The sequence below is a fragment of the Orcinus orca genome, chromosome 16 (genome assembly GCF_937001465.1).
Source record: "Orcinus orca chromosome 16, mOrcOrc1.1, whole genome shotgun sequence".
Lineage (NCBI taxonomy): Eukaryota > Metazoa > Chordata > Mammalia > Artiodactyla > Delphinidae > Orcinus > Orcinus orca.
The window spans coordinates 82041970-82069055 of NC_064574.1; the positions used below are offsets into that span (position 1 = coordinate 82041970).

At 50.9% G+C, this 27086-nt stretch overlaps 2 protein-coding genes across 5 annotated transcripts in view; one reads left to right on the forward strand and one right to left on the reverse strand.

Moving 5' to 3' along the window:
* Positions 1 to 1098, reverse strand: part of LOC101289395 (myosin-16) — a 30479-nt gene extending 29381 nt beyond the window's left edge. Inside the window, exon 1 of the mRNA XM_049699262.1 lies at positions 780 to 1098. Coding sequence (XP_049555219.1) covers positions 780 to 896 — 117 coding nt within the window. The 5' untranslated portion in view covers positions 897 to 1098. The remainder of the gene's footprint in view (positions 1 to 779) is intronic.
* Positions 1 to 27086, forward strand: part of KPNA7 (karyopherin subunit alpha 7) — a 96261-nt gene that overhangs the window by 10387 nt on the left and 58788 nt on the right. For 2 of the 4 annotated variants that reach the window (XM_049699272.1, XM_033426587.2), the window contains exons 1-2: positions 14880 to 16810; positions 19156 to 19291. The gene's annotated coding sequence lies outside the window, so the exon portion shown is untranslated. Of the gene's footprint in view, positions 1 to 6832; positions 7021 to 11664; positions 13156 to 13445; positions 13547 to 14879; positions 16811 to 19155; positions 19292 to 20298; positions 20512 to 27086 lie in introns of those variants that run through there. The other 2 variants (XM_049699273.1, XM_049699271.1) reach the window with 2 other exon arrangements.

Here is a 27086-nt window from a genome sequence, read left to right on the forward strand (position 1 = left end):
CGGCCTGTGCATGGGCACCGCTGGGGATGCAGAACTTACTGTCCCTCCCTTTCAATTTGTGGTCAGCATGGATTGTTAGACAGTTCTTCCCTATGGGGAGGGGAGAGAAGCTTCTGCTTGAGTTGTCGGGGGCTCAGGGCCCCCTAAGATGACCTGGAGCCTGGGCCAACCCTCCACGTAGCTGCCCTGAACACCCCGCCCCTCAAGACAACACTGCCCTCCGGCCCCCTGAATGCGGCAGCCCTGCCCCCGGGTCCAGTGCCGTGCTTCCTTGTAACAGGGACCCCAGGTGGGACGCCATGCCCCAGCGCCACTGGAGCCTCATGCAGTAGGTTGGTTCGTGGCCTCCTGCATTTGCTGAGGGTGGACTGGTTACTTGGGCGCCTGCAGCCTCCCCTCCTGGCTGACTCACTCACCCCCACTGCTGCCTCAGAACAGCCTGGGAAAGGAGAGGTCGGATCCCATGATTTCCTAAAGTCCAGGACTTCACTGAAGGAGCTGAGATGCTTCGACATGCCCAAGGGTGAGGCACTGCGCACCAAGCCCACTTTTGTGGGGAGGGGGCTCTCTGCATCCTAAGTGGGTTTTATTTTGAGGGATGAGTTGAAAGGTGGGAAGACACACTATCGTTTTTCTCAGGGAGGATTCAGCCCCCTCCTGGAAGGAGGCTACACTCTTCCTCCAAGGTGCCCTCATTTTCAGACTGTCCCTGCAGCATCCCACGGCCTCCCATCCCCAGGAGGCCCCTCCGCCCAGGACTGCGGCCCCTCAGTCCTCACCTTGTTGTAGAGCTTCCACCAGCCCCAGAAACGCAGCTCCAGGAACTTGCGTGTGTTCCGCTGGATGACCTTCAGGCCAACTCTGCAAAAAAAAAAAAAAAGGGAAGAATCCAGCATTGCATGGGTTAAAATGAAGGCATGGGGGGCAGGGGAGGGGACGGGGGACTGGCCTCCCCGATGGAACCAGCTCCTCCCGGACAGCTCAGGGTTGAGCTCATTTCTTCCTGCATTTCCCTCCTTCTGCTCCCTCACCGGAAATCATCCGTTAGTCTCCAAATCCCATCAGTCTGCGGTCTCTGGAATCAGCCCTCCTTGTCCCTGACAGCTTCCTTCAACTGTCATTTACTGAGGATCTTCTGTGCACTGAGTCCCACCACTCAGCCCCTAACTGGTGTCCCTGCCTTTGGCCGGGGTCACAGGGGCCCTGCTGGTGGATATCAGGACTTCATTACTGTTATTATTTATTCATTACTGTTACTATTACTAATACTATGACCACAAGAGCCAGAGTCAACCACAGGGCAGCCAGGGTAGCCAGAGCTATTTTCTAATTACCATTTTAGGGAGATGGCTGAGAAACACAATTCTGAGGGCAGCGATTTGGGACAAGGATTTCTGGCTTCTAATCCTGACTCTTTCTGCATGGACCTGGCCCAGTACCTTAACCCCTCTGATCTCAGTTTCCAATCTGTAAAATGGGGGTGCTGATCCTACCACATCCCTCTCACAGCATCATCATATGGATCAAGTAAGGGGAAGGCTGTGAAAGTGACTGTAAAGAGAAGGGTTTATATTAGGTGGTCCCTGTTAGGAGTTGAATTGTGTCCCCTCCCAAAAGATACGCTGAAGTCCTAACCCCCAGAACCTGTGAATGTGATCTTATTTGGAAATAAGAGTCTTTGCAGATGGAATTAACTTAGTTTAAGATGAGGTCATATTGGAGTAGTGGGGGGCCCCTAACCCAAGATGACTGGTGTCCTTATAAAAAAAAGGAAGACCGTGTGAAGACAGACACAGAAGAAGACCTTGTGAGGACAGAGGCAGAGATTGGAGAGATGCAGCCACAAGCCAAGGAGTGCCTGGGGCTACCAGGACTGGAAGAGGCAAGACAGGCTTCCCCTCTCGAGGCTTTGGAGGGAGCTTGCCTGCCAGCACCTTAATTTCAGACTCCTGGCCTCCAGAATCATGGGAAAATAAATTTCTATTGTTTTAAGGCACCTGGTTTGTGGTACTTTGCTAATGGCAGCCCCAGGAAACCAACACAGGCCCCAAAGAGGGTTCTTTGGGACAACAAAGACATTGGCACCCTCCCTATCTCACTGCCCAGTGTCACTGGTGGAGCTGAGCACTGTGTGTGTGGAGGGGTCCCTGGTCATTCCATGTGGATGGCGTGGCTTCAGTAGGCCTGCCCCACTGGCGTTACCTTCGTTCCAGCATCTTCTTGAACTCAACCCTCATGAGGAAACCCCGGAGCCGACACTGAAGCATCGTCAGGATCTTGGCCAGACGCTCGTCCCGCATGTCCTCGAGCTTGGCCAGGACGCCTGCTCGGAAGAACACCTGGGGGAAAGACACATGGATCTGAGAATAGCCCCTCTGTCACCAGAGCAGCTGCTTAGCGGGGAGTTCACAATGAAAGAACAAGAAGTTCCGACGGGTCCTTCAGAGTTCAGAGACCCTGGGAAACAGCTGGCCCTGGCCTGGACATCTGCACGGCAGGGCGTGCCAGCCTCGGCATCTGTTTCCTCTCGCTCTTGGACACTCCCGTGGGCTCTAGTCCTGGCCTTGCAGTTACTAGCTGGGTCACCTTGGACATGCCTCCTCACATCTTAGGGCCTCAGTGCCTCATCTGTGAAATGGGGTTGTTGATCCCTCCCTTAGAGGGTTGCTATAAAAATTAAATGAGATAACAGGGAAAGTACTTCTGCAAACTGTGAAGCTCTGAGTAAAATGTGATAAATCGTTTGGATCTTCACTGTTACCTATGGTGACTGCCTGGCAGCAGGGTGCCAACGGGCCTTCCTTTTTACCACTATGCAAAGCAGCCTTGGGACAGTCATGGTCCCACGGGATATGGGAGTGGGAAGAGGGGATAGTGGTTCAGCAGGGGGAGTTGACTTTCTAGAAGGGGGACAGAGTTTTCCCAGTGGTGCACAATTTCAGGCATCCGGCTCTGTTCTATGAGTGGGACTCGTCCCCAGGAAAAGAAGAACAGCTTTGCAATGCATGTTAGAAAGGGCCAGAAACACCCAACCTCAGGGCAATGCGAATTAAGGTCACAAGATACCACTCCCCCTCCCCCGCAATCTGCAACACTGAAGACTTCTGATAAAACAAGTGTTGGCAAGTATGTGAATCAACGAGGGGGTGGGTGGTGAGTAAGTACAGTTTTGGAAATTGGTTGTCACTCCCTCAGTGTGTATCTCAACCCTGGCTGCACATCGCCCCCACCTGGAGGGCTTTGGAAAGATGCCGTTGCCTGGACACAGGTGACTTCAAACAGTTTCTGGGGTGGGGAGCTCAGGCATCGGTGTTCCAACCTCTCTGCCCCCACCCTCAGTCTGGATGATTCTCATGTACAGCCAAAGTTGAAAACTTTGTTCTAGAGAAATTCTTGCATAGGGCCATGTGTGAGGATGTTGATAGCAGCATTGTTGGTAACTGAGAAAAGAAGGAGCAATCCAATTTCCAAGGACAGGAGACGGGACAGGTGTGGCATGGCCATCAGAAGTCCTATGATATGGCTGTGACCATGAACAAATGTCACATACCAGCCAACCAGGATGAATCTTAGAAACATGATTAAGTGACAAAAGCATGTCAGATAAGATACCAAGTATGATAACTTTCATGAAGCTCAAAACCAGGCAAACCTTGGGCCATGTGCATATGTGATAAAACTGTTTTTGAAAAGGCAAGGGTACAGTTAACATTCAGGACAAAGGTTACTCCTTGGGGTGGGGAGGAAGGAGAGGAAAGAGATGTAAAGATGAAGTTCTGGGTTTTTAAGTGGGCTTATGGGTGATCGCTTTATCAGTGTGTTTTATAATGCACCATATTTTTATAGGCTTCTAATAGGACATGATAGAAACTTCTGGAAGTCTAGAAGGAACCAGGAGACCCACACCTGTCCTCAACCTGCTTTGGATGTGCTAGGGCACCTTGGTTAAGTCACTCTCCTTTGGGGGAACGTGGTCTCGTCTCCTGTCCAGTGGGAGTGCAGGACCCCAAGTCCTTTCAGCGCTGGGAATCTCTGATTCTACACGTGGGGGCAGGGATTAGAGCCCCCAGATGAATATAAAGATGTGGATGCTTGGATACTGACAGGGAAAGGATGGAAAGGGATGCTTCTTCCCTCTGCCCTCTCCCCACCAATCGTAGGGTAGAGACATTGGGCTTGATATTTCCAGATTAATTGTGGTTGAGGTTTGGTCTTTGAGGAGCAGTGAGGCAAGCATGTGGCTGGTGGGGAAGGCCCACGTGAGCCAAAGCCAGGGATGGGGACACAGTGTACAGGCGGAGTCATTCTGTTCTCTTTTCTGCCCCTGCCACCAGAGCCTGCCTGGCACCGGGGAGCAAAGCAATCCGCAGCAGCCCCAGGCCTTTACCTGGACCTGAGGTGCCCCATGCAACCCTTGAACAACAGCAAGATCAGTCTGTCTGCCCAGGGGTAGCTGTGTCAGATACAAGTCACGTGACTTCCCTGATCCCATGACGAGGGGCCTGAGGCCTGCCCTGTCCTGCCTAGTTCTGTGAAATTGGGCATGTCACCTCTATGTCTTCTCCAGGCTTTCTTAAGTTTCCCACCCATCAAAGGTGGGGTGGGGGAAGGAGCTGGTCTCCAAGGTTCTCTCCAGCTCAGGTATTCAGTGATTCTGTGACAAAGCCTGAGAGTTCCCATAAGTCAATTTATCTCCACACAGCACGTCTCAGTGGTGCAGGAGGCCAAAGCTAATGGTTCTGGCAGGTTTGAAGGCAGTATTACAATCCTGCTAACACCAATGGCTACAAAGCAAGCTGTAGGGAGCTAGGGACTCTTTCTGTTCTGTCCACCTGCGTATCCCTAAGCCTAGAACTGTGCCTGGCACTCAGGAGGCACTGCGTACGTGTTGGATGTACATGCAGCTGGGAGCTTCCCTGGGCATTGTGCCACACCAGGCCCACAGAGAAGCTGGGCCTGCCTGTGCCCCCCACGAGACCAGGACGGTCAAGTGACCCACTCCAGGCTGCACGGCAGCAGGCTCCGAGCCTGAGGCAAAGCCAGGGCCCCTCTTGCATCACCCTGACTGTCACGTTGGGGTGCAGTCTGATTGGGCAGGTGTCGATGGGCACCTCCCACCATCAGCCTGGCCCTTACAATCCTGACAGGACTCTGCGGGGCCAGGAAGTGGGACAGACATGGGCCCCATGAGTCAGGATCAGGCGACCGCTCTGTCTGAGTCAACCCTGACTCGCCTGCCAACTCAGGGCTGGGACTCGTGGTGTGGGTGGGCTGGGATTAGGGTGCTTCACCCCCGGACCTCGCCCACACACGTACCGTGGTGCCCCGGTCCAGTCCAGGACCTTGATTCCGATCGGCTGCTTTTATTCTGAGAAATCTGTGGCCCATGCAGTCCTAATGTTCTCCTGTTTATCGCGTACCTCTCTGTCTGAGCTGGGTTCTCACGCACGCTACTCCCAATGCTGTGAGATTGGCTTTACCAGCCCTGATTTTTCAGAAGGGGGCACAGAGGCTCTCAGCAGCTGAGGGGCTTGACCACCTGGTCTGCGGCTGAGCTGGAATTCACACCCCGACACCCACCTTCTTGGGACAAGCCTGAGTGGGAAGACCCTACCTTGGTGCGTCCGATTTTGTATTCATTCACATCCAAGTCGATGCTCCCAAGCAGCAGCTCTGAGGCCTTCTTGTTGTCCACGAACCCCTGAGAAATCACGCTGGGGTTCAGCACTTGGTACCTGTCGGGAGAGACGATGGCAGTCCCCATCATCCCCAAGTTGTCAGCCCAGGAAGTCTACCCTCACAGTTATCATCGACCTGTGAGATGGCCTTCAAATCAGGGATTAGACTTGTTTCGCAGAGGCCCATGGCAGGCAGAGGGAGGGGACTGACAGGAGACGCTGGGGAGTAGATGTCGGTGTGGGTTGGAAGTTCAGCGGGGAGATGGTCTTAGAAATGAAGGCACCAAAATCTTTCCTTCTTCATCTTTTCCTCCAGACATGAGAGAACTGCTTATTTTCCTGACCTGCCAGTAGCTCCCTTAGTCCTTCCCCAGCTAGGGACTTCAGAGGGCTTGGACAAGATGACCTCTAGTGACCCTTCTTGCTCCATCAATCTGCGGTCCTATGTTCTAGCAATTAGGGAAGGGGTCGAAGTAAATTAACCTCTCAGGTGGAGGTCTCAGTTTGGGTTCCCCCAGAATCAGACCTTGAGACCAGGAATCGAGTGCAGGTAGTTTATCTGAGAGGTGGCAGAGTTGGGGAGTGGCTCAGGGAGGCCAGCAAAAGGCATGTTATCAAGCCAGTTATCAGAACAGGTAACTGGGGCTTCAGGCTGCTGGGGGACCCTTGTGTGCTGGGAACAGCTCCCCCTGGCTCACAAGCGCCTGTGTGCATCTCTCCCCAACCCTGCATTCAGTGATGTCATATTGGTAGCTTGAAGTCAGCCGTGGTGGGAGTATTTATACCATGGAAATCGGAAGATATTACAAATCAGGGCTTCTTTTTTAAAAAAAAAAATTAACTTGGAGGACCCATTGTTAAACATTTACCAACACACAGCTGTCTGAGAGCCAGTATAGAACATGCCTCAGAGTTAGCCCATCATCAGGGTGAGGGAGCTGAAGCATTTATATGCCAAGTGTCCTTAGTCATTGGTCGAGGGCTGCTCCTGGGGAGGCATTAATTCCTGATACTTTCAGCCTGCCAAGTAGCAAAGCAGGCTCTAGCAGCCAGAGAGAGCCCTCGGGCAAAGAAATGCAGGTGCTGGCTATTCAAACTTGGGCCATTGTGTACTGAAGTAGACAGTGAGATAGTGTCCATCACTGTACCCATAGTGTCTGCTCCAATGGGACTACATTTATCAAGAGTCAACCCCTGGAGACCGAGAACTGTACTCAAGGTATCGGGAAGACACCACTCACCTCTGTTTGAACTCTGGGTACTGCAGCCTGTTTGGGAAGCCCTTCCTGCAAATACGGATGCCTTCCAGGACTCCATTGCAAGCCAGCTGGTGCATGATCAGGTGGGCGTCCACCACACCTGCCAAGAGGGAGGGCACAGGGTGGGGAGTCACTACCCTAGGGTACCCTAGGCCACTCCTTGCCACTCAAGGAGGCTGAACTCAATATCCAGGTCTTCAACCCTAATCTCCTCCAGTCACTGCCCAGGGTGTCCCAGGTCCCCCACAATTGAGCCAAGGCCCAAAGGCTCTCCTGAGTGTGACTTCTGCCTAGGTGGGCACTACTCTGCTTTACAAAGTAGCTAGAACGTGCTGTTTAGATGATCCACTGTTGGAGGTTCTTTCAATGCCCCGTTTTACCCCAGTCATTCCTGGTGATTAAAAAGTGGACTTAATTTGGAGTGACCCCCAACTTCACACATCCCGAGGACTTCCAGCTGGGAGACGTGTCCCCATGATGTACCTGATTGCTTGAACTCATTGGGGACAATACAGCGGACAAAATGGGGGGAGGTGCTGTGGAGGGTGGCCATCAGCTTGTTCAACTGCTCCTGGGGGTAGAGGGAAAGAAAGAGTGAAGCTCGGCGTTGGTGTTGCAGGACACCCGTGCTCAGGAGAGGTATTTGTTTAGAGTTTAATTAATTTAATTACAATTACAATTCAGTGCTTTGGTCACACCAGCCACTTTTCAGGTACTCACTAACCACGTGTGGCTAGTGGCTATCGTACTGGACAGCATATTGGACAGTGGCTGCCATATTGAACAGAAGAGAACATTTCCATCATCGCAGAAAGTTCTGTCAGATAGTGATGCTCTCAAAGGTCCAGTAACTTGCCCAAAGTGACATGTTTTACAGAAAGAGGGACCCTCTGAGTTCAGTGCTGGCTCATCGTAGAATCTTGCTACTAGAAGGAACCGTAGTGCCTGTGTGGACAAATCCTTCACCATTTTTAACTTCCCTACTAGAGGATCCCTCCTCTTACACTTGGATACGTCCAATGAGGTGGCTCACTCTGCCTCAGGACAGCCGGATCCTTGGGAAATATTGAAATCATTCTTTGTGCAACATCTCACCATTGGCTACATTTCTGCCTTTGGAATATGTTTCCAGTAGTGCCCAAACTTTGTGGAAGTTGTGCCCAGCCCAGAAGACCTGCCAGCACAAGATCTTAGGCACTGATATTTCCACTTGTTATGTTGGGCACGTCCCATCATCCTCTGGGTTTCAATCTGAAAAAACGCAGTTAGACAGGACCATCTTTAAGGGTTTTTTCTGCCCTATGGTCCTGTGGTTCTGCACCCTCTTCAGAAGGAAACGGACCCCTGAAATGAAAGTGGCAACCATAGGCATAGAAATGAAATCATCTTGTCCTGGGCCATGAGGTGGCAGCCAGACCACTACACCATTGGAAGGGATGGTTGGGGGCAGTGGTCACAAGGTGGCCTCTGGAGCAGCCCCTACTTACCCTGTAGAAGTTGGAGACGGTCATGAAGGAGGACCCTCGTTTCTGCTTCTTGCTTCCAGCTGAGGAAGAGAGATAAGCATGTTTCACATCAGTACCCAGCACAGGGGCAGGCAGCCCCATTCAGTGCTCTGTGTCAAGGACGTGCATTCTCTGGTTTTGAAAAGACTTGTCAGGGGACTAGATGAGGTGGGACCCCCACACCAGGAAAACGAGATCTACCAGGGAGAGGGTGAACGGGCTGACTGTGGCATAACAGTCACAAGGCGTGCTGTGCTTCCTGGAGGGTCTGTAGCCCTTTGTGATTTAGGGCTGGCCCAAGGCAACATACTGCTGCCATTGCCTGGGGAGGAGGAAGACCCCACACGATCTGGAGGAACTGCATGCTGGTGGTGCACACATCTCTGAGCCCAAGGAGATTTGCAGTTCTTGTCCCTCTAAGTGGCGGCCCTGTTGGGTGTTCCCCTATGGGTCACATGACCTCTACTGGGTAGGAGGCAGAACTGAGCTTGACATTTAGCTCAGACAGGAGAGCAGGGAGCAGAAAATAAGCACCGAGCTTTTGGGCATCAACTTTTCCAAAGCAATATCGCTCCACCTAGACGTGATATGGGCCCAGTGATCAATTCGGTTGATGGAGGAAGCTCCCAGGATGCATCTGTACCTCTTTATTGCAGTGGCATCCATAGCCGATCTCATGCAACTTGTCATTCATTCATTCATTCGTTCGTTCATTCATTCATTCATTCAACAAGAGTCAAATATGAGAGTTTTTGTTTTCTTTTTTTTCTACTTCTGGCCGCTAAAGGGTATCGGCACAGAGAGACTGGACACACGAGGGGTCAGCCATACTTGGAGCCTCCTCTTCTTTGAAGAGAAGGGCTAGGAGCCCCAGTTTTGATTTCTGGAACAAGCCCACCACTGTTTCATTCAGGGGGTCTTTGTTCTTCTCCAGCCAGCCCGTGATGTTGTAACCCACCTGGAAGGGGGCAAATGCCAGTGGTTACATTTCAGGCCCAGGTTCCACCTTTCAGGTCCCACAGCCAGAACCTCAACCTACATCTCTGTCTACTCTGGGTTCCCAGGACCAACCTTCAGCCCCATCTCCTGGGACTTCAGTTCCTGTCCTGATGACTTGCCTGGAGTCCCGGGATGTCCATGAACCCCCATCTCTTGGGCGTTTGCAGTTTGCCGGTCTAGGGCCCCCTGTCTCTGAGCTTACCCACACACCAGGACTCCCCAGCTACTCTTTGCCAGGTGTGACCTTCTTTTACGTGTCTTGCTTTGCTGACCACACTGAGCCTCCCTGACCCCTGGGTCTTCTTCTACCCAGGTTGGCTGACCTTATTCCTAGCTCAGTGATTGACCTTGACCAGCGGCATCCCAAACAACATGAAGAACTCCCTACAAGGGCATCTGTTCTCTCCTTGCTGAGAAGCACACATCCCCCCGCCATTGCCTGATGGGAGTTGGGCTCCATCCATCCAAACTGGGGGCTTCCTGTGTCCAAGTAATTGGACATCCACTAATTTCTGGTTCCCATTTTGCCATGTAGCCCCAGCTGGAGAGGCAAAGAGGAAGGTGCCTTTCAGATCCTTCCGTTGAGCACGGAGAGCCTAGGGATGCAGATGAGAAGACAAAACCTTTGGGCTTTCCTTCTCCTGCGTGGTGTATGACATTCATAACCTCTGGGCCTCATCTTAGAGCCTTCTTGGAAGTGCATAGGCCCCATTTGACTTTGGATGTCCCGTTGCTACAAACACCAAGCCCTTCTCATTTCATCGTGGAGGGTGGGGTGGAACACTGCAATTCGGCCCCAAGCCCGTTTGCTCTGGGTAGCGGCACAGTCCATTTGGCCAGTAGTTGGCATTATCATGGTTGTTGAGATCATAAAAGCCCCAATGCCCAGTCCAACAGCAGCTTTCCTGACAGCTCTGTCCTAAGCCTGCCATTTCCCCACAGCGAAACCCAGAGAGGCTCAACAAACTCCTTGGTAACAGGAGGCATTGGCATTGATGGCAACACTGATTGTTTCCCCCATCAATTATTCAAATAAACCTGAGTCCTGGCTGCACTTAATTTCCCTCTTCCCCAAGGACTAGGTTTGTCATGAGTGAAAAAGCCACTCCGTAAATGTCACCTTGTTAGTTTGGTGGCCACGTGCTGTCAGAGGGATGAATGAGTCAACTGGGGAATAATTGATGGACTCATGGACTTTTTTTCCTTCTTTTTGCAAGTTTTGTCTGGTTTTTTTTTTTGGCCTTGCTGCGTGGCATGTGGGATCTTAGGTCCCCCAACCAGGGGTTGAACCCGTGCACCCTGCAGTAGAAGCACGGAGTCCTAACCACTGGACCGCCAGGGAATTCCCTGCAAACATCGCCATTTCTGACCAAGATTGAAGTTCAGCCGTCAAACGAAGGGCCATAGACAATGGCATGGCCCTGGCGGGTCTGAGGGCATGAACTGCTGGGCATCCTTGGCTAGATTGCTTTGGAACTCCCAGAGGGAGAAGTGAGGAGGAAGTACAAGCCAGAGGTCTTTTCAATCAACTGATCACCCTGTTCGATGGTGGCTGCGTTAGGGGGAGGGAGGAGGCCTCAGCGAGGGTGTGGGAGGAGGCCTCAGCGAGGGTGTGGCAGGACAGACCTACATTTGTGGGAGATGGAGGCAACAGGCAGGTGGACACAGAGGGTGCCGAGGAGGTACTCACAGTGCCTGCATAGTGGACAAGCTCGAAGTGGGCCTCGGGCCCCTTGCCCTTGCTCCCCTTGGGCTTGAGGAAGTTGCTGGACTTGCCCAGGTGGTTGTCGTACAGGGCTGCCTTGAATGTGGCGTCGGTGGCCTTGGGGAAGACACACTGTTCCTCCAAGATGGAGAAGATGCCCATGGGCTAGAAGGGAAGAGGAGTGGATGGCATTGGAGGGGGCCAATGGGGTGACTCTGGTGCTGGCCTGGGGCTGGTGGGAGGGGTGCCCCAGACCCCACGTGGCCGGCCAGTATGCAGAACTCTGGGCAGTGACCTCTGGGAATGGTCTAGTCTTCCATGGCCTTCGAATGCCATGACCTTTTAGACTTGAAAGAGGCTAGAATTCATCAGGTCCAAGAGAAGGGAAGACTGACGTCTCTGAGGGGGCTACATAGCTCCCCAAATGCCAATCCCACCCAAATAGTGGTGCCAGGCAGGCTTGGCTCTCAGAAAAATGGTGACATCATCAATGACACCCGTCTTCTCTTCTAAAGCAGACTCCTGGAAGAAAGCAACGCTTGATCCCAAAGCTCCAGCATGAGGGCGTTTCAGGCTCTGTGACAGCTGGACGGGCAGGTATTTGTAGGTATTGCGGGACAGGCAGTCCACTGCCTGTTTTGGAGACTTTTCCAGGGAGGTAAGGCTGGCCCCTATTGAAGACCCCTGGCTGCCTGGATGATAGCTTCTCTATGACGGGCCTGAGGGTGAACCTCGGAGACAAGGTATGTTCTTTCTTTATTTTTTAACTTTTTACTTGGAAATAATTTCAGGCTTGCAAAAATGGTGCAAAGCATTCCTGTATATCCTTCATCCAACTTCTCCAAATGTTACCATAACCTCTGTACATAATGATGAAAACTACGAAATCAAACTAAGAAATCAAAGTCTGTTCGGACTTTGTTCAAATTTTGTCATCTGTCTTGTTAATGTCCTTTTTCTATCCCTTTTCTGCATTTAATCAAACAGTATATATTATTTTTTCTTTTCTTTTAAATTTTTTTAAAAGATTTATTTCATTGAAGTGTAGTTGATTTACAATTTTGTGTTGATTTCTGCTGTACAGCAAAGTGATTCAGTTATACATATATATATATATATATATATATATATACATTCTTTTTCATATTCTTTTCCATTATGGTTTATCACAAGATATTGAAGATAGTTCTCTGTGTTATACAGTAGGACCTTGTTGTTTATCCATTATATATATAATAATTTGCATTTGCTAATCCTATATATTCCTGAATGAGGCCATTTGTTAAAACATTCCCTATGGTGTGATTACAGGGGAGGCTATTAGATGGCCTTGGTTAAAACCCAACTCTGCCACTCATAGGATGGATGACCTTGGATAGGTGACTTCCTTTTTCTGTGCCTCAATGTGAAATGTTTATAATAAATTCTGTGAAATGGTTATAATAAATTCCTCCCCACCATTGGTAGCTTGTGATGATCCAATGAGTGAAGGCATAAAACAGCCGAACCAACAGTGGCCATTGCAGTGACTGTTGTACCCATTTTGCAGAGAGGAAGCTTGAGGTCAGATAAACTGAGGTCATCTGCCATGTTGCTGACTCCCCCGAAACCACAGGCCCCAGTGAAATCCCTTCCTGAGATGTGCCCCAGGGTCTCGACCTCTCTCCAAGCCCCTCCTTTGAGAAGTGTGGAACCTTTTCCAGGAGGTCGATGCAGGCCTGCAGGTCAAGGCCAAAGTCAATGAAGACCCAGTCGATGCCCTCCTTCTTATACTCCTCCTGCTCCAGCACGAACATGTGGTGGTTGAAGAACTGCTGCAACTTCTCGTTGGTGAAATTAATGCACAGCTGTTCGAAGCTGTTGAACTGTGGCAGGAAGACAGAAAGAGGCGCATTAGCCCAGACGCAGACACAGCCTCTCCCCGGATTGAGAGCTGGTCCACAAGCAGAGCTAAAGCTTGCTGAGGGCCGACCAGTGTCTGGCATTTCCCCGGATGCACCCATCACCCGGTCAGTGCTCCCATTGGCCCTGCAAGAAGCCCTTCTCAGCTACCCTCCCCTGCAAAGGCACAGAGCCCGGGCCACCCAATGCTGCTGCCAGCACCCAAAACTCAGACTCTGGCCCCGTGTGGTTAATGAACATCATTTTATTTCTAGAGATGGATCATTTGAGATGCTTTATGGGTTTGACCTCCTGTGTGCCTTTAGACAGTTCTCTCTCTCTCTGGTTTTTCTCATCCTCATCTGGAGGATGAAGCTGTTTGAGGGGTTTATAAGCCTTTTTATTTTTTTTAAACCAGAGACTGCTTTCTCTGAATGAAACCCCCTGCTGAAGCCTCATATGAAAAACAGGTCAAAGGAGAGGTGCCATTGTCATCACAGAGCAACCTGCATGGAGCAAGTACGTGTGTCAGACCCTGGCTAAGCTGCATCTGCTCAAAACCCTTACAAGGCAAGAATGATGAGTGTCCTCATCAAAGATGGGGACACAGAGGCACACAGCTTGGAAGTGGAGGAGCTGGGATTCCAGCCCCATTTGTCTATTGCACCTGCCCTGCTGTTGACACAGGTGTCATCCTCACTCCCTGGCCTCACCCTGCTGGCCATCAGCGGCTGCCCAGAAGTCCAGGCGGCGTGGTTTGGAAACTCTCTCTAAGGTTCTTTCCACCTATGGAATTAAATGGTTCTACTATAGACAGCAGCCACATTAGCCTTTTAGAACCTGAGAGAAATTGGGCTAAACTATTTTTTTTTAACCCATCTGTGGCTAGTAGAAATCTTAGAATAATAGGACAGTGGAGCTGAAATGGACCTTAGAGGTCATCTCTTCCAGACTGCTCATTTTAGAGTTGAGACAACTGAGGCTCAGAGAGGGCCACTGTCCGAAGGCCACACAGCTAGTTGGTGGCCAACCCGAGTCCAGAACTAGGTCTCCCGACTCCTAATCATGCTGCCTCCAATTACAAAGGTAAAATCTTCCTGACCCATGGCACTCATCTTATGATGAGACCTGAGCCTCATTTTTGTGGGCAAGAGGTGGGAGCCACCAGTAGTGTGCTGATAAATCAGCTCTCTCTCTCTCAAAAAAAAAGCCTGATTTGTAGTGTGGGCTGATCTCCATGGTGTAAATACACCTCGGACATGTGTCAACAGGATGGCAACTGGTCACAGAGTTCTTGAAAATTCACCAGTCAGTTCTGGTGAGCCAGTACAGGCTGGATCCAGCCAGCACGGTGCTCATTCTATCTGTTATGTTCTCCCTGTTCTTTGTGACTTGGCACCGTACAAATGAAGATGGAACTTTCCGAAAGCCAGAAGCCAGAGAGCCAGGAGCAGACTGAGATCGGCAGGCCCCAGGTCCGAGGAAACAAGAGAACCTTGGTGAAAAGTCACTTATCAAAGGAGGGTGGCCACCCCAAAGCAGAGACAGAATGCGAGGCCAGACACACCTCAAAGATCTCGAAGCCGGCAATGTCCAGCACCCCGATGAAGAACTGCCTTTGCATCTTGGTGTCCAAGGTCTTGTTGATCCTGACCACTAGCCACTTGAACATCTTGTCATAGATGGCCTTGCCCAGGGCCCCGATGGAGTTCTGGCACTGTTCCATGTTCTGGCCCTTCTGCACAAACTCGTTGCCTACTTTGACCCGGGGCCTGGTGATGCCCTTCTGGAGCTCCCCAGAATTGAGACCCATGAGATGGGCGACTTTGTCGGCCACTGAGTAGGGATGGAAGAAGCAGTTGAGTGAAACAAAGATGGTGCCCTGCCCCAGAGAACTCCAGCACTGTCTATCGTGTTTAGAGAAGGGGTTGGGGGGAGGGGGAGGAGACCCCCATGTTGCCAACAAGAAAACAGAGGTCTGAAGCTGTGCCGTAGATATACCGTGGAATACTCTGCAGCCATAAAAAGAACAAAATTTTGGCATCTGCAGCAACATGGCTGGACTTGGTGATCATTATGGTAGGTACAATAAGTCAGACAGATAAGGACACGTACTGTATGATATCACTTATATGTGGAATCTAAAAAATACAACAAACTAGTGAATATCACCAAAAAGAAGCAGACTCACAGATATAGAGAACAAACTGGTGGCTACCAGTGGAGAGAGGGAAGCGGGGGAGGGGAAAGATGGGCTAGGGGAGTAAGAGGTACAAACTATTAGGTATAAAATAAGCTACAAGGGTATATTGTACAACACAGGGAGTATAGCCAATATCTTATAATAACTATAAATGGAGTATAACCTGTAAAAATTGTGAAGCACTATATTGTACACCTGTCACTTATATAATATTATACATCAACTATACTTCAATTAAAACAATTTAAGAATGAGGGAAAAAAAAAAGAAAACAGAGGTCTGATACGGTTTCCACGCTTGCTCAAGGTGAAGGGGCAAAGCAATATAGAAGCCAAAATTATGTCTCCGACTCTGTCATGCCTTCCCAAGGATCTTGATGTCTGGATATCAAAGGAACATTCTCGGTTTACATCGTGTCTCTGAAATGTGCAGGAAGCCCTAGAGAGCCCCGAGCCCCTACCCCCACCGGCTGCTTCCTCCCTGCATGGCCCCCGCCCCACACCTACCCTCCGTGGTGTCCACTTCAGCCTGCTCCTCTCTGGGCTTCTGCTTGAACTTCATGTTGCCAAAGTGCATGATGCCCCCAGTCAGCTTATACACGCCGATCTTCTCCTCGGAGCTGAAGCCCAGCGCGCCAAAGGCTACCTGCAAGGCCACAGGGAGAAGAAAGCCAAGAGACTCCTGGCTCCCTGTTCCACAGAGTGGAGGCCACCATGGGGTGGCACCTATGGGCTGCTGCGGCACGCTGTGGACTCTGGAGGTCAGACACACCCTGACCAGAGAGAGAGAGGACTGTTTTCCTCCAAGGAGTCCAGACCAGATGCTCCATGAGATAGTCGTTGTATTTATTTAACCTCTCTGGCCTCAGTTTAGTCTTCTGCAAAATGGGTGGTGGTAGGTGATCATTAGGATAAACCAAAGTGATGTGTAAATGTTTAGTCCTGTGCTTGACACATAATAATAACCAGGAAGTAGTGTTATTCTTCCCATCATTATTACTGTTTAGGCTCCTAGCTAGGTACCAGGAGAAGGGGAAGGCAAAGGTGCATCAGGAATCAATTCGGCTGTCAGGGAGGAGAGAGTACACAATATCCCTAACAGAATTCTCAGGTGCTCCATGTCACAAAGAAGGAGAGAGAGGGTGCCGTGGGAACTGGTGGGACTAGAGGGTCACATCTAGCTGGGCTGGGGAGGAGGAAAAGTCACTTGGAGTAGTTGGCCCCCTTAAGTCCCTATCACATTCCAGTTCAACTCTGCAAAGAGAAACTGCTTGCTACGACAGCCTTGGGAAAAATGCCAGCTGCAAACCCCAGAAATCTCCATGGGAGAATCCAGGCTGCTGCCTGGTGGCTCTGAGTGTCCCCCCCCCCGATCCCCGACCCACCCAGTACTGGTGGCAGTGCCTGCAGGGCCCCAAAGTTTCCCTGTCTTTCCCCAGCCATGCTGAGTACTCACGTCTGTGACCTGCAGCTCCTCCCCGTCGTCCATGTTATCCACGGTGGTGACACCCTGGCTCACCCAGAAGTACTCCTTAGGGTTGGGGACCAGCAGAAGACTCTCTGCCAAGAGCAGGAAAGCAGGTTAGCAGCTTGGTAACACGTGGTTTTCTTCTTCTTCATTTTTAACCCATATCTCTACATGCCTCCCACGTGCGAGGCATGGTGGTGTCATCATGGGGGTTACAGGGCTGAATACAACGTGGTCCCTGCCCTCTGGGATCACCCAGAGTCATGGAGGGACTTGAACAGGGCATATGAAGAACTTTAGAGTGGCAAGAGGGTCTCTGGAACTTGGTTGTGCCCTTTGTCACTTGGCCCAGTACCTGGCACCTAGTAGGCAACCAGTAGATATTTTTGGAATAAACGAGTGCATATCTTTCTCCTTTCTCTGTCCTGTAAAGAGCAGGTCGCACTCAAAGGCAGAAGGTAACAGGACAATTGCAGCAGGCAATAATAATCACTTGCATATAATATGCATGGGATGTTGTCACTTTTACAAAGAAATATGCTCACTTCTATTTTTCTTCAAATACGTGCCCCTCTTGGTCTATGTTTGTTTTTTCACTCTTGGAAGAGACATGGATGCAAGAAATGGGTGGGGGATGATACTCAATGCCTTAGTCTCTGGCTAGGTTAGGAGGTGTATATGTGGAAGATTGAGTCTTCATCCCTCTCTGGACCTTAGATCCTGAGCAGGTCTGCCATGGACAGTTGAACAGGTTGTTGCTTGCACAAGGGCATCAAGCTGACGGGGTGAGTGCAGTGTGCTTTCCAAGCTGTGTACTCAGTGGGCTACGTCCACTCAGAGGGGAGCCTGTTACATGCAGTCGTCCTGGGCTGACATCTCTGCTGCTGTCCGAGCAAGACGTGGGGGGTCTAAAGCCCTATATCCCAGGTCCATGTCTCAGCCATGAGTTGCAGGCATCTCAAGGCCCCATCTGTGAAATGGGCCAACAATAGTGTGAAGCCTCATAGTCTGTTGTGAAGATGGATGTGAGTAGGACTTTGAGAAACTTCCCTATAACCTCTTCACATAACTCTAAACTAAAGGGATTCATGTAGAACTGCAGGTATGACACCAAACCCTCCATACATGGGAATTCTTTCGTTATTGAAAATAGAGGAAAAGCGAGTTAAGGGACAGTCAGACAGACATAAAGATCTTTACCGACAAGCTCAGGCTTCTTGTTAGAGAGAATCTGGTAGAAAATGTGGTAGCCCCTCTCAGCTGCTTGCTGTGAGATGACACGAGATTTCTCTAAGAGATCTGGAAAAGAATAAGACATGCCCATGAGTTCAGCCCATTCTCCTGGAGTTCAGGGCTCCATGAAAAGCAGGGCTCCCCTCCCCATAAAGCCCAGTGCCATGGCCAGTCATGGGTCCACTCTTCTTCTGCCCCAGACCCACGGCCTGGGCGGGGGTGGGTGGGTGGGGCTGGCTCCTGATGGGGGGGAACCCGGGGGCAGGGCCAGCCTCCTGGGTGTGGCAGGCTGTGTTCAGAAGGACCCCACACTGAGTCCCTCTGCTGCTGTTTTGAAATTCTTAACACTTTTTGAACAAGGAGCCCCGCGCTTTCATTGTGTGCTGTACCCCACGCATTGTGTAGCTGGTCCCAGCCCCAAGAACCCTCCAAAAGCAGCCTGACTCACAGCTCTCGATGTCAGCTCCGGCCAGCTTGCCTGTAGTTCCGAAGTGGATCCGGATGAACTTTCCCTGAGCAGGGAGGAGAGGGGAGGGTCGTGAGGGAGCTCTAGACCAACCTGCGACCCGGGTTTGGCCGCCCCGCCCCCCGAATTCTAAGGGCACTGCAGGAAGGTAACTGGGCCAGAGGCGGCTGTATGTGGAGTTGTGGGTTTCCCACTTGGATGGGCAGAGAAGGGGGGTGTTGGAGCTAAATCTAGGGTCTGGGGGTAGCCTGCGGCTTTGGGACCTTGTGGGGCAGACGAGTGCCCCACAGGAGGGGCTGGGGCCCTTTGGAATTCGGCTTTGAGGCAGGAGTGGTGGGAATTTGACCAGCCACATATAGGGGGCGCTGTACCACGTCTCCTTATGGAGAGACACCACATCCCTCTCCCTGACCTTTGGCAGAACCAAGGACAAACTCTCCTGGAAATAGGACTCTCTGTATCTCCATCACCTTTTGTCCTCACCTCTACTCACCTGCCCCCACCTCCTCCCTGCCCAGCCCTGTTTCCCCAGGCAGTGAGAGGCCCCAGCCGGAGAGGGGGGTTCAGCAGGGAAAGGCGGGGCACTACAGAGCTCCTTCTATGACCCCAGCTCCCACCAGACCAGCTTCAGAATCCACCAGGGCCCCGGGGACAGCGCCTCTCCTACATCCTGCCAGCCATGGTCCCCCTGGTCGGGGGCGGGACGTTGTCAGCTTCCAGCCACTGCAAATCTCTGGCTCTCCTGTTTTAATTTCTCAGCCCCTCCATCACTGTGTATCCACATCTCTGCATTCAAGCACCTGGATTTCAATACTGAACTGGACTCTAGTTGATATAGACCCTGACGGATAAAAATCTCTGGGAAGGAGATGCCATGACTTGACTCATCCCATTGGTGAGTTTCAATCAGCCCTGATTTCCTTCCTTGGAATGGGGTGATAATGCCTGTCCTGCCACCCCCAGGGCCACCACTGCCGCTGTCACACTTACGAAACGGGAGGAGTTGTTGTTTCTGGTGGTCTTGGCGTTCCCAAATGCCTCCAGAACAGGGTTTGCCTGGATGATTTGATCCTCCAGGGACCCCTGACCCAGAGAGAAACACAAGGTGGGGTGGCCTGTCGGCTGCTGCCTGGGGACCCAGGGCTTTCACATGACAGTGGTATATGTGCCAGGAACCCAGGAGGGGCACAGCCTTGGGGAGGCAGGGAGAGCGGGACTAGAGGGGACCTGGGAGGAGGGCCACCGCCTAAGTAAGGACTGTCCCCCTGCAGACCCTGACATTGGAGGGCCCTTGCCAGATGAGAGGCTTTGACTCTTAGCTGCTATTTCTTCCTTTCGCTCTTGGTGGAGAGATTCCTATGTGAACCTGAAAACCCTTCCTTGGGCATCCCTGGTCTTCCACCGAAGTCTTCCTTTCCTCTTTGTCAGCTTTTTTTTTTTTTTTTTTTTTGTGGTACGAGGGCCTCTCCCGTTGTGGATCACAGGCTCTGGACGCGCAGGCTCAGCGGCCGTGGCTCATGGGCCCAGCCGCTCCGCGGCATGTGGGATCCTCCCGGACCGGGGCACGAACCCGTGTCCCCTGCATCGGCAGGCGGACTCGCAACCACTGCGCCACCAGGGAAGCCCCTTTTGTCAGCTTTTTACAGCTGCTGCTGGCCCAGCTAGTGCTCCCTGCGCTCTGGGGCTGCCAGGGCCTGCAGAAGCAGCTTAACCAGGAGCTGGCATTCCCCTTTCTACCCCGCTAAGCACAAGGAGCTCTAGCATTGGCACTTCTGGGGGCAGATGTGGCCTGGGGTATCAGAGTCCATCCAGTGGGTCAGATCTGGGACTGCAGCCATCTTCTCCCTATGGGTCCCCACCCAAGTCGCTTCCCTCTAAGCCTTCGTCTCCTCATCTGTAAAGCGGCCCTAACCCAGAGAGCAGCTGTGCCCAGTCGGCCCTACCTTCCCATCCGAGGACTGTTTGCCGGTTCCTCCAATGTTGGCAAAGTACTGGATGACCTTCTTCGTGTTCTCAGTCTTGCCTGCACCAGATTCTCCACTGCAGGTGGAAAACGAGAGCAGATGAGTGAAGGACAAAGAGGAGATTGCCCGCAGAGAAGCAATGCGATGAAAGGTATGGGCTGGGCATCATCACATCTTACCCATCAGGGACAGACAGCGTAGGGCAGAAGGGGACTTGGGGACATGGAGGCCCCCACCCCCCCACACTCGGTTTAGCAGATGCAGTCTTAGTTGTCCCCACTAAGCCCACTCGCTCTCTGCCTGCAGATTTCCATACAAAGTCCCGCCAATTCTAAGAAGGCTTAATGACATGTGTAAGACACAAACCTAATTATTTGTCTGTAGACTGAGAGGCAGGAGGGACACTTACGTGATTAGCATAGACTGATTTTCACGCTCTGTAGGGAGGGAACCGTCAACAGGACGATGTCATTAGAAAACACTTAGAAACTCGACATTTGGCATCACCCTAACCACACTGTCTGCATCTCCCTGCATCCCACCCGGCTTGGAGAATGGCTGCAGTGGCCCACGGACGCCGAAGACCTAGGTTCCCATGGGGTCTGAGGCTACACGCCTGCCTCTGCAGCCTACATCCTTGCAGAAGGGGCCAAAAATTTACCAGCCACTCTGTTTCTATAAGCACTGTCCCATGAAGCTGCCTAGTCGTAAGCAACATAAAGAGAAATAGTAATAAAAATCACGTTGTACTGTATGGTGAAGATTGCACAGGGAATGGTTAAGGGTTGACTTGAGTTCTGGACATTATTTAGCTTGGCATCCCATGTTTTTGTGATGCTTAAATGAGATGGGGTGTGAGGTAGGGCAGATACTTAGCAAGTGCATTCACTGAGCAATATTTAAAAAATCTTCAACGGGTGATGAGGGGTCAGGGTTGGGATTGGGTAGCACATGGGTCTAATACACCTGGAGCCCCAATGGCAAAGGGACTTTTCTTGCCCTGCCATGACAGCCCCAGCGGACCCCATTGCACGCACCCATGAGCATGTCGTGGTAGGCGACGTCTGAAATGGAGACGAGGTGGGGCGGCATCTCCGTATGCTTCTTGCCTCTGTACATGTTGGCCACGCGGGCCCCGTAGATGGGCAGCCACCGGTAGGGGTTGACTGTCACGCAGAACAAGCCTGAGTAGGTCTGGCGGGAGAGAGGGAAGATGGTTAGCTGGCCCTCCCTCCTGATGCCCTCTTCCCTCCGTATCCTGGCCCATCACAGAGCATCCTGGCTGGATCATCCTGTCAACCTAGAGAGGTACAGTGATGTTCTCTCTGGGGGCAAAATCTATGTCTGAGTCTTTATTCAGTAAACAAAACCAGCCTTCTCTTTAATATATACCTCTTTCATTTTCTTTTGGCTTAATTATCTGAATCCATAACATAGTCATTTGTATGGATAAATACGCAGCAAAAAGTCCCCCAGCTGCTCAGTGACCGCCCCCTCCTCCCACAGGGAAGCTCTGTGTTGGTTTCTAATACCCCTTTCCACGGTTTTTGATGCACATATACAAACAAATCCAGAGACACGTTCGTATCCCCTCACCTTGTTTTTAAAACAAGCAATAGTATTCTATGATGCTGATTTATTTTTATTTTTTTAATTAAAAAGTTTTTTGAAGTATAGTTAATTTACAATGTTGTGTTAATTTATGCTGTACAGCAAAGTGATTCAGTTATACATATATATATATATTCTTTTTCATATTCTTTTCCATTATGGTTTACCACAGGATATTGAATATAGTTCCCTGTGCTATACAGTAGGACCTTGTTGTTTATCCATCCTATGTATATTAATTTGCATCTGCTCATCCCAAACTCCCAATCCTTCCCTCCCCTCCCCCTCTCCCCCTTGGCAACCACAAGTCTGTTCTGTTGGTGAATCTGTTTCTGTTCCATAGGTATGTTCATTTGTGTCGTATTTTAGGTTCCACATATAAGTGATATATGATACTGTTTTACATCTTGCTTTTTCCACTTACTATATGGGGGAGATTCTCCATGAGAGTTCATGGAGTCCTTACTATGTGGACACAATCCAACTGGTGGACAACTGGGTTTGATCTACTCTTAAGAAGAGACACCACCTTCTCTTTTCACCCCATGGCAATTTTTAAAGGAAATCATCCCAGTTTTTAAAAATCAGAGAAACCAATGAGGTAGTGAAAGAAATTATTTGAGGGCAGGAAATGGCCAAATCCATGGGTCCCAAACTTCTTCTGCTGGACACTCACATTGACCTCTGGTGCCCCCTCTTTCCACGTAAACTTTAAAACTTTCCATTTTGGTCCAAGTGGGGATACCCGCCCCCAGTTTCTCCTTAGCAGAGCTGCAATATATTGCGTTTTTAAAAGGAACCTTATTAAATACAAAGTGATCCAAAGAAAGCGGAGCAAAGAGAAGAAGAAGAGAACCCACGTAAAGACTCGAGAGGATGATGCACTGTGTCTCATCCTGGGACCCAGCCACTGAGTCACTCTTTCCCTCCAGCCCTGTCTGCAGGGTGGGGTGGGGCAGATAGTGGACCAGAAGCTAGTTCTGTCCCTGTTTGGGTCGGAATGTAAAAGAGAGGTCCCCCGCCACCCTTGCAGGAGGGACACGAGAGGGCAGCAGTCGGGACCTTGGAGCTGTCCTGCCTGCCCCAGTTTTTCAATCAGTGGTTCCACTGAGGTGTTTGGATTTAAGAGGAGACTCCTGCCCTGGTCCCTCAGGCCACACTCCACAGAGCCTGCAGCCCCTTAGCCCAAAGACATGATGTGGCCACCCACAGGAGCAAGGGCTCAGCTGCACGGGGGCCCTGAGTAAGCACCAGCCCGGAGCTTGGCCATTGAGCCCACACGGACATTCTCAGCCAAAGCTCCAGGCTCAGCCAGGGGCAGATGTGGCTCTTCCCAGGCTGAGGTTCAGTGACGCCCCACTAGCCTCCAGGCCTCCAGTGCAGTCCTTCAGCACTGCATGGGGCTATGGTGCTGCTGAGGGTCTGAATCTGGAACTAAAGTAGTATTGAGGAGGACAAGGGGGGGAAGCATGTGGCAGTCCTCTTGGCTGTCACCAAAACCCAGAAGAGGAAATCCGCAGCGGCCTCTAACCTTGAAGTCAGGCCCCAGCTCACGTAGTCCTACCGGATAGCCTCTTTCCTTTTTAGTAAAGACATCTAGAGAGGCAAACACCAAAACTTCCTTATATCCCATTTTGAGTTTAGCCACCAGCACCTTCGGGAAGTCTTAGGATTTCCAAGATGGTCAGGGAGACTGATGGTAACCCGCTTTGCTTATCCTAGCACAGGGCTCAGTGTTCGTTGAATGAATGAATGGTTGGATGGAATTGGCTAGAAGGAAAGGAGAAAGGAGGGATGGAGGAAGGAAGGAAAGGAGAGATGAATGGATGGATGGAGGGTGGATGGACAGACAGGGAAGGACCTCTACTGAGGCCACATGAAGTCACTAGGGGGAAAATGATGTTTTGATTGGAGAGTTTGCAGGGGTGGGGTCAGGAGGAAGACTTCTGGATGACAGCCTCAGCAAAGGGTGTGTCAGCTGCCCATGGGGATCGTACCATCACTGAGATGACAAAGCCTTGGGGGTGGAAATTCTAACACGTCAAAAGCGTGGTCACTCTGCCCTTGTCCCAGACATAATGTGTATGGGTTGCTGGGGAGGGTAGAGTAGCTGCCCCCTCCCCATCAGGAGAGGGGCAGGAGATCTGCAGCCTCCCCTTCCTCCCCACGCCCAGCCCTGGCACTCACATAGATCCTCATGCTGACGTAGCGTTGACGTAGGTTGTCCAGGACGCTGGCCTCGTTCAGGAACGTCATGTTGGCCATGTCGCTGGCTTGGTAGAATTTGGGTGGGTTCATCTGCTGGATATCATCCTTCTTCATGGTGAGCGTCTGGGGGGTCAAGACACAGCAGCACATGCATTAAGACATAGTACTGTCACAGCCACAGTGGCATCGGGCACAGGGTACTACCCACTCTCTGGTGTCCTGCAAAAAGCTGGAATCAGTGAGTCCACCTCCTGGTCCAGCTATGTCTCATTGACTTGGGATGGGGAAGAACTTCCAAGGCCATATGAGCCCTAACTGCCTACCCTCTGAAGTAGGGATGACAGTGGCTTCCTTGGCTGGTTGCTGGGAGGACTATATGAAATTAAGTGGCATCAAGTAAAAAGACCTTGAAGTTCCTCCCCTACATTCAGAGCACCTCCAACCTGTGTTTCTCTTCCAGCCAAGTCCATTCTGGTAGCTGATCAGAACTTGCTCACTGATCCCAGGGACCCTTTGCAGAGATGTGACTCTTGGCTCTCTGCCTTGAGAATTAGTAGTTCTAAATAGCAATGAACTTTCCCATTAAAAATAAAAAGACACTCCCCTGCTCCCCCCAAACCACCTTGAAGTATAAAATTGAAAGCAAGCAAGCAAGCAAACAAGACCAAAAAAAAAAAAAAAAAAAAAGACAACAATGATGAGCAGTAGATGTTTTAAGGTGAAAATAATATAGCATTAAGAGTCTGGAGCTCCTGTGCACAAGCAGGCAAATCCCATCCCCGCTCTGCACCCCAATTTTTCCTCTGTAAATGAAAACTCATGCCAGCTCTTAAATGGCAGTGTCTGGGTCCGAAGCTCAAGACATGTGATCCAGAAAACAAATATCTTTCAGCTGCCTGAAGCCTGAGATGTGAGGCTTAAACACCTACTGGAATTTCTGGGACTTTTAATAATTTATGAGTCCAACAGGCAGATAATTTGAAATCTTGACAGTTCTGGAAAATCCACCCAGTAATGGTCACCACACCCCTAGTAAGTCAGGCTAGGTTTCATTCAGAGTCCATTTCTGGTAGTTGCTGATCTCTGGTCCTCGCCACAGGCAAACTCTTCTCTTACAGCCCCAGCAGAGAAATGGAAGCCTGTGCCTTTATTGCAGGAGCCAGACCAGCTGGTCTTTTCTGTCCCAAACCCGGCTGGATGGCCTGTCTACCGCAGATGCTCACAGAAGTTGTTTTGTCCTTAAATTGCACCCAAACTGGGGCCTCTGGGGCTCCACTCTCATCATCCATCATTCCTGGCAACACTGCAGTGCCCTGCCTTTCTGAAAAGGATGTTTCTCCAGAGAGTTAAGCTTGACCTTCATGTTCAAACCCACTTTACCACAGCTATAGCCTCTTCTTTCTGTGGCCACTCCCCTCAAAGGGAGGGGAGGCACACAGTAAAGCTTAGACAGTTGCAAGTTCTGATCATGGAATGTCTCTGTTCTCTTATTTGTGAAATTAACCAAGGATTGACTTCACACTCCCCGGATGCAGCCCACCATGGAAGATGAGGTGGTGCAGTAGAGGGGTCATGGGCATTGGAGCCAGGTACAGCAAGCTTTGAATCTGAGTTCATCACTTCCTGTCTTTGTGACTGTAGGCAAATTACCTAAAATCTCTTTGATCCTCTGCAAAATAGGGTCCATACATCCTACTATATCAAGTTATTGAAAGGGTTAAGCAAAAGGTCTAGCGCCTCCCCAGGAGTCTGCCCCAGGGGAGGGGTTTCATGAACCAAAATTTCTATCCACTCTCTCAAGTCACGCCTTGTAGCTGAACACTGTGGACCAGCAGAGAGTGGTGTGCTAGTAAACCAGCTGCATGGGAAAAAAAAAAAAAAATCCCTGATTTGTACCATTTGTCAATTCCACCACGGCTGACATCAGGCCGCCAAAGGTTTAACAACCAGTTGCAAAGCCCCCGAATGTTTAGCATTAGATCCTTACAAGCCAGGGCAAGCCAGCCCCAGCACACCACCTCCATGCAGCAAAGGGCTTGGTGCCACCATCTGTAGCTCATGACGCTGGAGAGCTCACTCAGGTTGGCCAGGGTGTCCCGGGGCCCTGTCTCGCATTCCTCATGCCATCACGGGCACATAGCACCACTCCTGATGGGTGGGATGTTCCTTCTCATTCTTAGAAGATAGATTCCCCATGAAAGGGGAATTAAAGATAAGATAATTTGGGGCTTTAAAGATAAGTAGCTCTCCTGATAATCTGTCTCACACATGCACTGTTTTAGAGCATACAAAGTACTTTCATGTCCTATCATGTTGGACTCTCTGTTGTAAGAGAGCCAAAGCTCAGAGAGGGAAAGTATCCTGCTTAGGGCCCCACAGCTTGAGTGTCATTGAGTCTGAACTTGAACCCAGCACAGGGGACTCGGAGGCAGCTGCTCTTTTTGCCACCTTGCCTCTTGAGCCCGGGTGTCCACCGCTCCTAAAGCTCAATTTCATCCTGGGGATTATTCCCCTCCCACCTGGTTGGTGATCGTCTTCACGGTGACCTGGTCGCCCTGTTCGGACTGGATCTCCCCAGAAATGAAGCCCTCCTTCTCATCCTTGACCCAGCAAGACCTCTTGATGTCATAGGGCTTGCTCATGGCTTCCATTCTCTCCTTTTCGGAAGGTGTCAGGAAGGGCATTGGGTCCACATCATCCCCGCATTCGCCTCTGGATGCACTGGGCATTGTGGCTGGGCTGAGGGAGGAGCAAGAAGGAACCACGGGTGGGAACCAGGACTTCCCTGGGTGCTGGAGGGGAAAGAGAGGATAGTTTGCCAAGACTGTTGTATGGCCTGGGGCAAATGCCTGGGAGAGACATGGGGCTGCTTCTCTCATGTCACTTTGAATGTCTTGCTGCTATTAG